The sequence below is a fragment of the Rattus norvegicus genome, chromosome 6 (assembly GCF_021556685.1).
Source record: "Rattus norvegicus strain SHRSP/BbbUtx chromosome 6, alternate assembly SHRSP_T2T, whole genome shotgun sequence".
NCBI classification, from domain to species: domain Eukaryota; kingdom Metazoa; phylum Chordata; class Mammalia; order Rodentia; family Muridae; genus Rattus; species Rattus norvegicus.
This window is the reverse complement of record NC_141539.1, coordinates 51,710,561-51,725,465: the sequence shown is the minus strand read 5'-3', so window position 1 is coordinate 51,725,465 and position 14,905 is coordinate 51,710,561. Positions and strand designations below refer to the sequence as shown.

The 14,905-nt window shown below is 44.8% G+C and overlaps 1 protein-coding gene across 1 annotated transcript in view; it reads right to left on the bottom strand.

The window, feature by feature from the left end:
* Positions 1-14,905, bottom strand: part of Eipr1 (EARP complex and GARP complex interacting protein 1) — a 113,720-nt gene that overhangs the window by 21,593 nt on the left and 77,222 nt on the right. The window contains 1 exon segment of the mRNA NM_001012192.1: positions 44-143. Coding sequence (NP_001012192.1) covers positions 44-143 — 100 coding nt within the window.

Genomic DNA, 14,905 nt, shown 5'->3' with positions numbered 1-14,905 from the left:
CATTCCAAAACCACCCAATGAGAGCTTCTTCCTTCTTACTCACCACAGCTTGGCTTGAGCTGGGCTGGAGGTCCCACAGAAGTATGTGGCTGTCGGCCAGGGAAATGACCTTCTTCCCATCCCCCATCGGTTCCCACACGACACTAAAGAAAAATAAAGGCCAAATATTAATGTGATCAATGGGAACCCCCAAGGCTATAGCCCACAGCTTTTACACACACCCCTCACACTTCCGCAAGCTCTCTTCTGGCCCAAAGCCTTTAATGTTTATTAACACTGGCATCTAATAACATCTGTCAGAGACACTTCTGTTGTCTCAGTGTCCCCAAAGTTATGTATCAAAGCTGTGACCTAGTAGGATAGACACAATTAAGGTTACAGATCATGAGGTAGACTCTCTTGATGGGATCTAAGCCCTGTAAGAAGAGAGAGTAGTATTTGCAGCCCCTGTCTCTGTCCAACATGTGAGGAGAGCAAGAAGGCAGCCATATAAGTCACAAACAAAACAAACAAATCTCACCAAGAATTAAATCAGAATGTTGGCATTCCAGCCTCACGAGATGACTCCAATGCTCACACTACACAGCTCCCTAGTAGCTAAGACACGAACAGCTGGCCCAGGAAGATGGGCAGTTGGAGAAGGTACAGGGGGAAGTCGATTTCACATGTGAATGCCTTGTCTTTGGTGAGGCAAAGGCAGCACCTTGCAGCGGTCAGTAGAGCAGAGCTGAGAACTGTACCCATACTCCAGGTTCTAGGTGGGCCACCCACCTGTGACAGAGGTATTTCCCTGTCTGAGACAAATAAAGCCAGTGTCCCTGCTGTTGCAATCCAACGACCTAACCATGGGTCTCACTGTGGTGAGAATTTTGGATTCTTTAGCATAGAAATGTTTTGTGAATATGTTTTTATCTTAATCCTAGGTGTGGGGTGCGGTTACTTCATGTCCACAGCAGCTATGATTTGTCTTGTGCTTTGGCGAGGGCGTGATTCTGCCTGCTAAGGATAGCTTGTGTTTGAAATCCTGGGGACTTTTGAGAGGGTACAACAATGCCGGAGCCCAGAGCAGCTGCAGTTTGTTAAGTGGCCATAAGCAAGGAGAAAAGAAATTAGATATCCTGATGACTAAGACCAACACTGCCCAATGATATTGACACCCCCTCCCCCCTCTTATCCTTCTTTCTCTCCTACCAAGTGTTGGGGGGTTAGTGGTGTAGGAAGAAATAAGGGTGAAGGAGGGAGGCAGATAAAGGAACCCAAGTATCAAAAAGAATGGTTATGGTAACAAAAGGCAACTGTCTCAGTATTTGTCTTCAGTATTTGTTGTAGGCTGTTTTGTTGATCCTTGCCATTTTGATTGGAGTAAGATAAAATCTAAAGTTGTTTTGGTTTGTAATTCCCTAATTGCTAGGAACTGAACATTTTTTGAGATTTTTCTTAGACATTTTTACTTCTTTTGAGATCCCTCTGTTCAGATTTGTAGTATATTTCTTGATTGCAAAACAAAACAAAACATTCTCCCAATAGATCAAAGACCTAAAACACTGAGACTGTTAAAAGACAACGCAGGCAGTGCCCGACAGGACACAGAGGTAGGAAAGGCATTTGTGAATAGGACTCTATTTAGGGACTGAGGCCAATGAATGGCAAGTAGGACTTCATAAAACTAAAAAGCACAACAATCAATTAAGACGATGCTAAAGATAAGAAAAGGAAGAGGAAGACAGAATGGGAGAGACTCTTTGTCAAATAGACATCTGACAGAGGGTTAATATCCAGAATACATAAAGAACTCAGAAGTTTAAAATAAGAAGAAAGAAACCAGAGGTACGGGGAGTTGGGGATCTAAACAGAGTTCTTAAACATGAAAAAAATGCTAAGAAATATCTTTAAAAATATGCTCATCGTCTCTAGCTATTAGGGAACTGCAAATCAAAGCAACTTATAGATTCCATATTACCCAGTCAAAATCTAAAGATCAACAAAACATCGACAACAAATGCTAGAGAAGATGAGGAGGAAAAGGATCTCCTGATCCACTATAGGTGTGATTACAAACTGGCCCAGCCACTCTAGAAACCAGTGTGGAGAGCCCTCAGAAGGAATCTATGTTAGCCTAACCCCAGCTATACCTCCTCAGCACATGGCCAAAGACTCAACAACCTGCCCTACAAATGACTCTTCAGCCACGTTCATTGCCACTCTCCTCACCACACCTAGAAAGTGGAAGCTACCCAAATGCCTTTCGACTGAGGAATGCATACACATACAGATGGAATACTATTCAGATATTTACATTATGATTCACAACAGTAGCAAAGGTACTTATGAAGCAGCAATAGAAATAATTTTATTGGGGGGGGAGGACACAACATGAGGAAATGTATTAAAGTCCACACATTAGGAAGGTTAAGAACCACCACTGGTTTCATGAAATGGTTGTTGTGGGTTTTTCTCTGAGATCCATGACTTCACTAGCCCTGCATAGCTGGCTGGGTTTTTAGTACTAGGCATGATTTCCCTTTTGTTGAGTGGAGCTTATGAACAACTAGAGAGCTGTTGGTTATCCCCAAAGTATGCATGCTGCTACTGCACTCTTAGAGTTATCTTGACATACTAGATGCTGTTTTAGCTCATAGGTATCAGATCTGGGTAGACTATTGGCTGCTTCACTCTCGTGGGAGCTTGCATGGAACAGTCTGATACTATTAAACTAGTCCTCAATAACTGAAATGGCAGGAGTAAGAGGCTTGAGGTAAAGGGTTGAGTGGGGGGGACCAGGGGTGTAAAGTAAAGAAGACAAAACAATAGTTAAGATCAGGGGTTCTTGCATAAGCTGCGGCAAGTTTAAAAAGAAGTACAACAGCTTGAATACTGTTTTCGGGGAGAAATGGCCAAGATCAGTAAAGAACTAAATCAGACAATATTGGTAAAGAGAACACAGGTACCTCAGATGCAGATGCCTTAGGAGTGATAACCACAGCTCAGGGGAAGAGTTGGCTCCCCAGGAACCTTGACCCCTTTGAGGCACTGGCTCCAGTGTCAGACAGGCCTTGTCAGTCCACTCTTGGACAAGGATATAAAACTGAAGTTCCCTTTGTTATCTGGGTTATATCACACTCAATATGATCTTGATCCACCCATTTACTTACAAAGCCTATGGTTTCATTTTTCTTTACATCTGAAGAGTCTCTGTGATTTCTGATGGTCTTAGGTGATTCCTGTGAAAAGGTCATTGGACACCCCCGGGGTCGAGACCCACAGGTTGAGAACCACAGCACTATATCATAAACTACATTCTAAATATTTGTTTTTACAGCCATAGGTAAGCACAGGTCTTATCTATGTCTATCCTTGCCTATCTATATCTATAGTTTCTATATCCCTACAGCAGTATCTACAGTATCTATACCCTCTCGTCAGAAAGCGTCTCCTAACAGATGAAGACACTGCAGCTGATGAAGATGCAGAGAACAAGTGAGCACAACACGATTCCGACCCTAAAGCTCAGGGATCAGAGCTGAAGACTGGGTGGAAAGACTCTAAGAGCCGGAGGAACAGGAAGTTTGTGTGAAAGTTTATCCCTTAGATGTGTCTGTGAAGCTGCACTCATGAAGTCTCATCAATGTGGGCTACCCTTAAGGCTTCTCTTCCTTCTGAGCTGTTTCCTATCCATGAGCAGGGAGCTTCCTCCAGTTGTCATGCCTTCTGTGCCACAATAAACTGTGTCCCCTCAGATAATGAGCCCAAATAAGTCCTCCCTCCTTTATACTGCTTCTGTCAGATATATGGCCACAGCAATGAGAAAGGTCACCTATACACAGAAAGCCAGCTATGCACATCCCACGCCATCCTAACCAGAAGCACCAGACCTTGTGACCAAGACACTGCTCCTGCTAACACAGCCTACAATGGCACCTTCCCCGACCAGCATGACGGTCACGCAGTGTCCCACCTTGCCTCCTCATCTGAAGGTCTGCCAGTCTCTGAGAAAAAGCTCACATTTCTCAATATTTTGAACAGAGGAGGAGATGAAATGATTTTCACGTGGCTGTAGAAGTAACTTTTATGTCAAAAAAAAGGGAAATATATTCTAATGTGAACAGAAGCTTCACATGCTTAAGGCTCACAGGAGGCAACATTCATTTGCTTTAGAAAATAACCTGGTTTTGAGTTATTACGTCCATTTGCAAAAGCTTCATGTCCCAGACCCAAGTTCTCTGTCACTTGTTTCTGAAGGTCACAATGAATATAAAACCTAAAAGCAGCATCTATGAAGCCTGGAAGGGCAGGTAGGCAAGACAAGGTATTTGCCAAATTCAGAGAAGCGCGTCCCTGCTCTTGAACCCCAAAGGCTGGATAGGTACATAACAGTATCATAAGCTGGCCTAGGGAGAGACCAGCTGACTCTGCATCTCACTAAATACTCACTAGACAAGGACACAAGCAAGGCTAGAAATAGTCATGGGGCTGTCTGCTGGTAGACAGGGCTCTCCCTGAAATAGCTGCCCTGAGCACTAGTGTTCTGCAGGTGACAGGGAAATACCCAGGCACCCAATCATAAGCACACAAGCATCTTACACATGCCTCTAGTCTGAGAGAGGGATTATCACTGTTCTTCACTGGCTCAGAGCTGACACCAGAAAGAGAAAGTCAACTACAGGGAACGACAGGCTTCAGTTATTAAGCACCTCCCTCTTACCACCTCTCCCACAGACGGCAGTGAGCTAGCCTCACTGGACATATCACCTCTCACACTGTTCACAGCGACTGCCTTCCTGGCCCAATGTCAATTCTCACAGCCTAGATAAGCATTGCACAGGAGAGCACTGAGGAGAGGTGAGACTTCTCTCTGCCTGTTCCATGTCCAGGGTACTTAAGATGTATAGAGGAGAACTGAGTAGATCCCACATATCGGGTACAGCTCAGGGAACAGAAGCCCATTCACAGGGCTGCTCCCCAGGAAGAGGGCTGCTGGGGAGGTAACTCTTGTGACTTTCGGAAAGCAAGTAATTAAAGCCCTGCAGACCTTTGATGGACACAGACTCTTAGGCCCTTATCCACATGTGTCCACTCTTATTCCCAGCTGAAAACTGCAGGGCAGTCTCGTGATGAAGTCAAAACTCACACATCCAGCTTGCATGCCTTGCCAACTGCATTAGTGGCAATGTCTCACTACCAGAAGCAGCCCTCTGCCATTCTGCCCCTCTAGTCTGTCAGCAGTGTTATCTATAGGGACACAAGTCTGGGAGCAATCTTCTATGTCTATTATTCTTAAACTCCACAGGCAAAACTAAGCTTGTTGAATTTTATTTTTTAAGAACCATATGCTGTCCTGTTTCATGGAGACACTGCCTGGTCAGTTTAGTTCAGTGCAACTCTCAACAGGAAGCCTGACACAATATTGCACTAATGGGACACATGTCAGACATTGCATGTCACTACTACTATGCAAGATACTGCACAGCACCACCTGCCATGTGCTGGCTGCTGCATGTGATCTCTTTCCTTCACCACTACATATTTAACAGGATACGTGTCACTAGAAACTTAATGCAAATATCACTTCACACTTAACATGGATACTCAAAAACCACTACAAAATTCCCTCTTCAAGTTCTTTTGCTGCACCTTGCTGTGTGCTTCCACTGTCGTTTGTCTAGAGACATTTATTTCCCTTAAAAGTGTTGACTTGTTCTGTTAAGCCTGGTGGTTGGAAACTACCTAGTGATCTCTCTCTCATCCTGTTGCCGTTGGGGGAGTAGCACACAGACTTGCTGTGTTTGTGGTCCTGCTTTCCCTGGCCTTCTCCAGGGTTTATAACGGCAGCTCAGCTGACCATCTTTACTACTCCCACGTCCTCCTGCCAGCACTGCACTACCACCTTCGTCAGTGAACCACCCACATCTACCAACTCTTGTTAACAAAGTAATCAGCAGCCCTGAGTGGGCACTAAAGGAGCTCTCCTCTTGGCACGAAGTTCAAGATAGCACTGGCCTTGGTGACACCTCACTGAATTGTGGTATTAACTTATTCTGCACACAAAGTCAAATGCCAAGTTAAAAAATGCAAAATTAGAATCTAAGTTGGAGTCCCTCACATTCTCCCCTCCAGGGATGTCATACTGCTTGGGTCACATGCTCTCTAGGTCATCTCTAACATGCAGAGTGCAGATAGCACATTACAAAGATTCCTGGAGGATTGTCACCAGCCATTGGTATCACTGTGAAACTTCTGTTCTTCCTTTAAATTATCCTGGTCATTCTAGGTCAAACATACACACTTCTATCCACAGGCTTCACAGAAGTCAATAATATAGATTTCTGTGATTTTTCATATATTTTAATTTTCATTTTCTGTGCATGGGTGTTTTGCTTGCATGTGTGTCTATGTACCACATGAATGCCTGGTGACCGTGGAGGCCAGAAATGTACATCACATATCAGATCCCCTGAACCTGGAGTTACAGGTAGTTGCAAGCTGCTGTGTGAGCATTGGGAATCAAACTCAGGTTGTCTGTACAAACAATAAATGCTTTTAACCATTGACCTGTCTCTCCAGCCCCAGGATTTCTGTGCCTTTAAAATATGGTTACTACTGTATGACAGTTCTGGGCTTTTTTCCAATTTTTCACACAACTGATTTGTACGGTAAAACAGTAGGTATCTTAGAGATACACTTCTTGGCACCCGTGAAGATCAGGTCAGTTATCAGAACTGCCAGTTCAGGTTCAACAGGCAGATGTGCTTGCAGACTCCTCCCACACAGGTGCTTCCCCAGTTTTGGTCATAAATGTGATCCTGGCCATTCTGTTAAGAACTCCCAATTCCCCACCAAAGTACATGTGCTGCTTTGATTTACATCCTTGACAACAAGGAAGTTTGTACATCCTGTAAAGTGTGGCCGGTTGCCTCTAGTTCTCTTGTGAACCCCTGTTCTTTATGACATGGTCTCTAAAAGGCACCCTTCACAGGAGCACTTGCTGACTTGTGAGAACTCATTCTCCATCTGTGTTTCACTGGAACAAATTCTCAGTGAGCAGAGGCCTGAGTGGGTGAAGAACTACAGGACCAGAGAATCGCCAGTCTTTCTTTTAGAACTTAAATCTAATCAACTGTAAAATAAAAACCATAAAACTACTCATAACATTAAACAAAATCCATAATTTGTGCAACAAAAAATCTGAAAATATCCCAGTGAGGAGTTGCTGTGTCAATCAGCTGGAGAAAGTGTTATCCAGTGTCCCCACAAGGGTTGGATGGTAAACAGCAAGGACCAGAAGAGCGGTGTGGCTTCTAGACCAGCAGAGTGCTGTCTGATGCACAAAAGCAGCTACTGGCGACAGAGGACCAAACCTTGGCAGCACAATGCAATAAAACGTTATTTACTCGAGGGCCCAGTGAGTGGGAGGTAAATGTTGTCTACATTATCACCAAAGGAAAAGGACTAGCAGGGATATCATTTGTTCAGTGACTCACTGTGCTGAGTCTGTTCTCAGTAAAATACCCAAGTCATCCATTTAATGTCAATTCATGCTACCACTCTGCTCCAAACATGTGGGCACCCTCCTCGTTATCACCCTTCTTGCAATCTTTAAGAACAGGCATAGAACCCTCAGAGAGGTGGCAAAGCTCCTTTGTGCATTAAGAACAAGCGCCCAGGAGGAGAGAACATGCTGCACTGTTGGCTGTCGGGCCACACGGCCAGCCTCTACAGATTACACTGTCAACCCAGGAATATAGAGGAAATCAAAACGGCCCAGGCTTTGGCCAGAATAGCCCAGGAAGGGGGCTGCTGGCATCCTGACAGAAGGAGAAATATAATGTTCACCCTGCTCATTCTATGTCCTGTGATTCTACCTGTCCCCAGCCTCCCTGAGAAAGCACAATGCTCTAACCCTGTGTGACAAGCATCTGTATTCACATTCCAGCAGTTCCTGGACACTTCAGTAGCCTCTTCCCTGCCCTTGACTCTCACTCCCAACAAAAGGCTACATTTCCTGGTATAGGACTCAGCAGAGAGAAGACAGACACCTTGTAGCCAAAAGCCACATCTTTGAGGAGAGAGTGCAAGTCCCAGGATTTAGCAGGCCACAGGCAGAAAATGCTCATGAAAAGAGCTTCTTTAAAAAAGAAAAAGAAAAAAACTGAGTAAGGAACTTAAATGAAAGTCATTTTTATGAACCTGAAAGTCACAAATGATTTCTATTAGCAATTTAGAAGCTGAAGTACAAGCCTACAAGCAAAAGTTCCCAAGAAACAGTATATATATATATATATTTAAAAAAAAAAAGCCAGCATGGTGGTGCATACCTTTAACCCCAGTCCTCTGGAGCCAAAGACAGGAGGATCATTGTGAGTTTGAGGGAGTTACATGGAGCTGCAGATGTGGAGTCGGCAAGGGACTACAGGTCACATGACATCTGCAGTCGGGATGCAGGGACGAATGATTGCTGGTGCTCAGATCACCTTCTCCTTTCTGGATAGTTCAGGACCCCAGTCTCTGCGATGGTGGTTCCCTCGGTTGTGGTAAGTCAGCTAATGCTTCAGCCAATGCTTTATATGTACCCTACATGTGTGTACTGCCCCATAGAGTCTGGGAACTAAACCTGGGCTTACAGATAGATAATATCCATTCAGGTAGTAGCAACAGCAACTTTGGTCACTGGAAGCATCCTTCGAAAACTCATCCGTGCACACCCACACACACACAAGGCATATGTGCCAACAACCAAAACTTGAGGTGACTTCCTGGTATTTCAAAGTTGTCTGAAGTGGGGCCTTCAGGTTCTTGCCTTACAATTGTCTGTCTTTCTTGTTCAGAAGCACAGAAAACTCTTGGGACCCTGCAACTAATATTCTCAGGCAGGGCCCAAAGTGGACTAGTCATGTCATCTGTAAAACATGGGAAAGTTATAAGTTATAAGACTTAACCTGTTTCCTAAAGATTGCACAATTTTAAGGTATGGATTATAGGGTGACCAAAAAATAACAGAAATTCTCCCTTTGGGCAACTGCTCCTTAACCATTACTAAATGTTGGTCAGCACTAGGATTTGGTCTAAATGTAAAGGGTTGGGATGAAGAACACCTTTATCAAACATTACCCATAATTGACTGCCATGCATTGTCTGAAGGCTAGAGTCTCAACTCCATCTGTTTACCATGACCCTTAGGTTAGAGCTCAGCAGAAAAGGTCAGCCTTGTAATCAGGACCAGGTCACATTCACGTCCCACGGACACCGTCAGTGTTCCAAACATTTCTACATAAAACATTAGCTGAAGAGGACTTACCACAACCAAAAGGACTGGGGTCCTGAACTACCCAGGAAGGAGAAAGTGAGCAGAGCACCAGCATTCATTCGTCCCTGCATCCCGACTGCAGATGTCATGTGACCTGCACTGCCTTGCTGACATCACATCTGCAGCTCCATCATGCCGTCATTGCCATGATGGACTGACTACACACTGAAACTAGGAGCCCAAACAAGCCCTACCTACCCAGATTACTGTTGTCAGATAGATATTTTAATAAATATAACTCTGTTTATACGAACACCAAAAAATTTCCCAGAGAATGGTTTTAAGGGGGAAAGTCAGCAGCAGAGGCCAGACACTAAATTCTTGGCTCTGTAAAGTACACTTAGCTGTGCTTTGCTTCTCTGTACACATGAAGTCCTGGATCAGAGTCTCCTTCACAGTACTTGGCTTAGGGCCTCTGGCAGTCATATATCTTAAAGCCAGGCAGGTGCCAAGCCATGGTCCCAGGTGCTCCAATGCACACTGCCTATGCCAGTCTTTTTAAAGGCAAATTGGAGGAGGCAACCATCCCATCAGAACTGAGGAAACTGTTGGACATTTCCTTCCAGGACAACTTCAGAGTGGGCTTAAGGGTCAGGGAGAAGAGATCAAAAATGTTCTAAGAGGAAGACCAGAAACCCCACACACAAGACCCATCTCATCCTAGTCAAGGTCACAGTGCAGCTTCCTGCTGGTACCACCATAGCCCAGCCCCAAGGAAGGCAGCATGAGGAAAGACCTAAAAGCCCAGACGTTTCAGAGTCAGGCTTCTTGGAGTCTCTAACAGTAGACTTCCAGAAAACATTGTAGGAAATTTTGACAGCTCACCAATTAAAATCTGTAGGCAAAATAAACACACAGGCGACACACAGAAGGCAGACAAAGGAAAGCTGCCATCACACAGAACACACCCCATGTAGAGCTGACTGGCTTCCTTCAGATAACTGTGGCTCCTAAAATTCACACGCAGAAGGCAGGCACCCACAGAGAACACACTCTGCCCACAGGCTTTCCCTCTGCCATTGTCAGGCATGGGTCTCTGCTGCTGGGAGGATGTTGTAAGTGATGACAGTTCTTACTTCCCAGTTTGTTTTTACCCTATAACATGCAATTGCAAAAGACACAGGGAAAAGGACTTTTGTTTCCTGCAAGCAGCATGGAGCTGCAGCACTGAGCACGGCTGGCAGAGCGTCTATAGAGCTGCAGCAGCAATGACCTTTACCTGTTGTTGTTTTACAGGTTACTCTCCTCTGGTCATCATGCTGGTGATAGCTGTAGTACACAAAACCCAATAAAAAGGGAAATTCCATCTTCCTATAAACCAGTGCTATAAACAGAGCAAACAGCCTATGGTTTCTGCCATCCTTTCCAAACTAAGTTTTATTTATTTATTGTTCATAAAAACCACCTACTTTTTTATCACATTCTACCAGAAAATGAAGACATAAACAATATTAACAAGTCAAGAAAACAGTAGCACACAGCCAGTAGAAATGTGTTCTGTCCCTACATCATCATGATGCAAAAAAACACAAGCAAGGGCTGACTGTAAGTAAACCCAATGAAGTTAGAGCTGAAGTCTTCTGAAGAAGTTACCAAGGGCCACAGGAACAGGAAGGTGGCTCCAATCAGCAAGTTTCATGTTCAAACAAAAAACACATTTTTCTTTAAGTATGTGAGCGCAAAACTAATGACTCTCCATCAGCACCTAGGGAAGGGATAGTTCCACCACCACAAGGCAATCCAACACAACTTACAATGGCACTCTCCATACATGCTCTTCCCCACCTCCCTTGATCACAGACGTGCAGGGCATCTAACAAGAGGGTAGGACAATCCACACAGGCCCCACTGCGTGAGAAGCAGTGGCCACAGCTACCAGGTTCTCCACATGCTGCTTACTGAGTAGGGAAGGGCAGAGCTTAGGATAAGAAACGCTATGTAAGTCAACTCTTTTAAAAAGAATATTACATAAGAAATTCAATATAACAAAAATTTTCCTCAGATCACAGAACAATGCTCCTGTGACACAAAGATGTGGTTAGTAACCTTCACACAAGTGCTCTAAGGATTAAAAAGGCAGTGTTGAGAACCACATCAGAAAGTCAACAAGCCCTTTTGATCTATCTGCAGAGGTACTGGACCTTTATGCTGTGGCATAAGAAACACTTCCAGTGACAGAGTCATGTTGCTATGTTACCTGGGAACTTTCTGACAGGCGAGCATGTAATTCTGACACCAGGTGACTTGGTTATTAAAAGTCTGTTTACTCTGACATCGCACTGGGACAAACATCTTATGGCGCTATCAACCAAAAAAATTCCACTTTCAGGCAGACAGAAAGTTAAGAGCAAACACCGCCTGGAGGTGAGGCGAAGGTGGTTGTGTCAGGGGTTTCTCTCTTTGGAGTACAACATGCAGTTAGCGACTCAGTAGAACTCTACAGTATGTATGCTCAACTCGACTGAGAGAAGCCTTCCACCAGTCAGGACTCAAGAGCAAAGAGGGCCAGAGTCTAAGTGTAACAGGGAGGCTTCCCCACCCCCATAAACGATGCAAGAGACACACAAACTCAACACCTACCCCTGGATACACTGTTGCTTGGGGTGAAACAGGGTTGAAGGATGGAGAGAGCACATAGGACTCTACACTAGAGTCTTTTCCTGCCTTTCAGCTGATCAAGCAGAGCTGGCTCAGGTCATCTTAATTATTGTGGGGAATTCAAAATCCACACCGGCCTAACGTGGCTCATACTCAGAGCAGACCCCTTTACATAGCTACTAACGCCCAACATCTCCTCACAGGAGTTCACCCGAGAGTCAGGAAGAACACAGCAAGCCCAGGTGATGTTCCCCTGATGTCCAAAGACGCATTACATGACTCCAAAGATTCTTGTTCCTAGATTTAAGCAAATTCAAAGGTAGCTTTTAAATTATAGTAAATTTTGAAATAAAGAACAAGCTAATATAGGAGGATCAGAAGCCTTTCTGATCATCCAGATAAGAAGTCCTTTGTCTTTTCATCTCTCAGCTCCTTAGGAGTGACAGCTATAGAGGAACATCCTCACACATGGATCACCATACCTTTAGGTTTATAATTGTTATTGGACATCAAGTTTCAATAACAGACCTTCAATACCACTGATGGCCTTATCAAGAGCAACAAGTCCCTGGGAGCTCATGTTCCTGTGAATACATGAAGACAGTGACAGGAACCATCAGTGAGCTGAACAGAGGGACTTACTTCATCAGACTCCAGGTCTGCAGGGAATATAAGCTGGACTTTTTGACATCGAGACTGGTGGGAATGAAATGCTGCCATTAAAAGCTCCCAGTGTGCAGCACTTGGTGGTAGCAGCCAGAATGGACTTGCTTTCTCCCTTTCCACAGGGCGCAATTGTGCACTCTCTGCTTCTTCCCATGTTCTGACTGACACTTGGTTCAGAAAAGGACCAACAGAAACACACTCTTGAGACATTTTAATTAAGGGAAACATGAATTTAAATTTCTCTTTGCTGTAAATAATGATCTATACTTTCTACACTATTTTCAGATTTCTGTATTTGATTCTTCCCAGGAAATTCTGCCTGTGAATTGCATTTTAATACTTAATTTTTCTAAACTCATATGGGGAAAGGACAATGACACATTCCCTTCTATGGAGTTGCTGAGGAAACACCAAAGGATGTTCACAGTATCCTTTGGCGTCATAGAACTGTTCTTTTCCTCCACAAACTAAGCGGCAGCCTAAGAGACGGGTTTGGTACTGAGCAATAGTCAGGAGTCAGCTTGTTGAGTGTCTGCTTAGGGATCACAGTAGCACTGAGATGACTCTTCTAAAGTTGTGCTGATCTAACAATGGCCTGTGGTGATCACGGGAGATCTCTGCTGTCTCGGGACAGTCAGAGCACGAACTTCTGAAACCTTTCCTTAAGCAGCTTTGCAGGACTTTGGACAACCATTCACTTGCTCTTCACAATATTCACCCTATGGCAGCATCCTGTTTCCTCACATAAACCAAACTTAGAAAGGAGAGAGACAGGGCCAGGTCTTCTACTCCTGACAAATACTCCAGGTCCCCTCCCTCTCCTCTCTCAACACCACTCCTGCCCTTTACTTCCTAATCACCAGCTCGCTATGCACACTAGCCCTCCCAGGTGTCCTGCCTGCTCAGCTTGGTTGGCATTTCAGTGTGATATTTACTCTCTCTGTAGGGGAGGGGTCTTCTTCTCTGGCAGCTGGCTTGGGAAGCAGGGGTCAGTTGGCTGTGCAGCACCATAGTTACTCAGAATGCGGCCAGAGAAATAAATACCTACATGGAGCTGCACGCTCAAGAAACTATGAAACTTACTATGATACAAGCCAGATTCTGAATACAGTAGCTGGGAACGTATCACAGTGGGCTTCAACTACTTTTACATCCATCTCCAAAGTTTCTGACTACTAATAAAGCAACCTCTCCTATAAAGGAGATCTGCATCACCTAAGAGAGTGCTTTGCAGAGCTGCTCCATTCACTACTGGAAGGACGCACACAACATGACTTACTGGGGTTTCTATCGTTTTGGCTTTTCGTCTGTTGACCAAAGTGCTCGCTCACAAGCAGGCTGGAGATGTCCTGATCACCAGAAAGAGACAGAGAGTGGTAGAACTGTCCTGTTGTGGCCATTAGACCCATGGTGTTGCTACATTATATTATTCTTGGTAGGTAACCACCTCCTTCCCTGCTCACAAGTTGAGTTCCAGGAAACCTCCCCTTTATCAGGACCTCAAACATGCTGGAGCGTACCAGCTGGGCATGTACCAGTGCTAGGAAGAAGTCAAGCATAGTGGCCCAGAGTTAATACACCTACTCCACATTAAACCATTACATAAGTATCAGTCTAGCCACAAACTCAAAGAGAACTACACAAAACAGAGATGGAAGATTTTTAAAAGACCATCTTCAGGCTGCAGAGATGGCTCAGTGGTTAAGAGCACCGGCTGCTCCTGCAGAACACTCAAATTCTATTCTTAGCACCCACATGGTGCTTCATGCCATCTGCAGCTCCAGTTTTAGTGGATCCTCTTCTACCCACCACATGGCACCAAGCACACATGTGGTACAAAGACATATATGAAGGTAAAACACTGGAAGCCCTCTCTGCTGAGGTGAACTGTTCCCAACACCTGAGACAACAGCCAAATTCCAAGTGATGGCAGCTGCTTCTGCACCTGTGGCGGTGAGGTCATAACCCAACAGTCCTGTAAGGAGTCAGCAAGCCTGTGCACTCTGCTTGACTCCCCAGGCTGCAGGACACTGGCAGACCTTTCCACATGATCAGTGGAGAAACAGCCCTGGCTCACTGACAGGGCAGCTCTATCTCAGTGTGGTAGGGATTCTTCTCCAGCTGCTGGGTCTAGCGCTGTCCGTGGTGCTGAAGTCACGGCCTTCCCCCTGACCAGAGTCAGTCAGCACTTACAGGAAGCATGCTTAGGAAGAGTGAGAACGAGAGTGAGCCCAGGGCTATTTGTCTCTTTTGGAAGAACATCTGATGGGTCACATGCTGGACTGCAAGCCTTTCCTATCAGGAGAAAGATTCATCCTGCTCTGCATCCAACTCCACTTT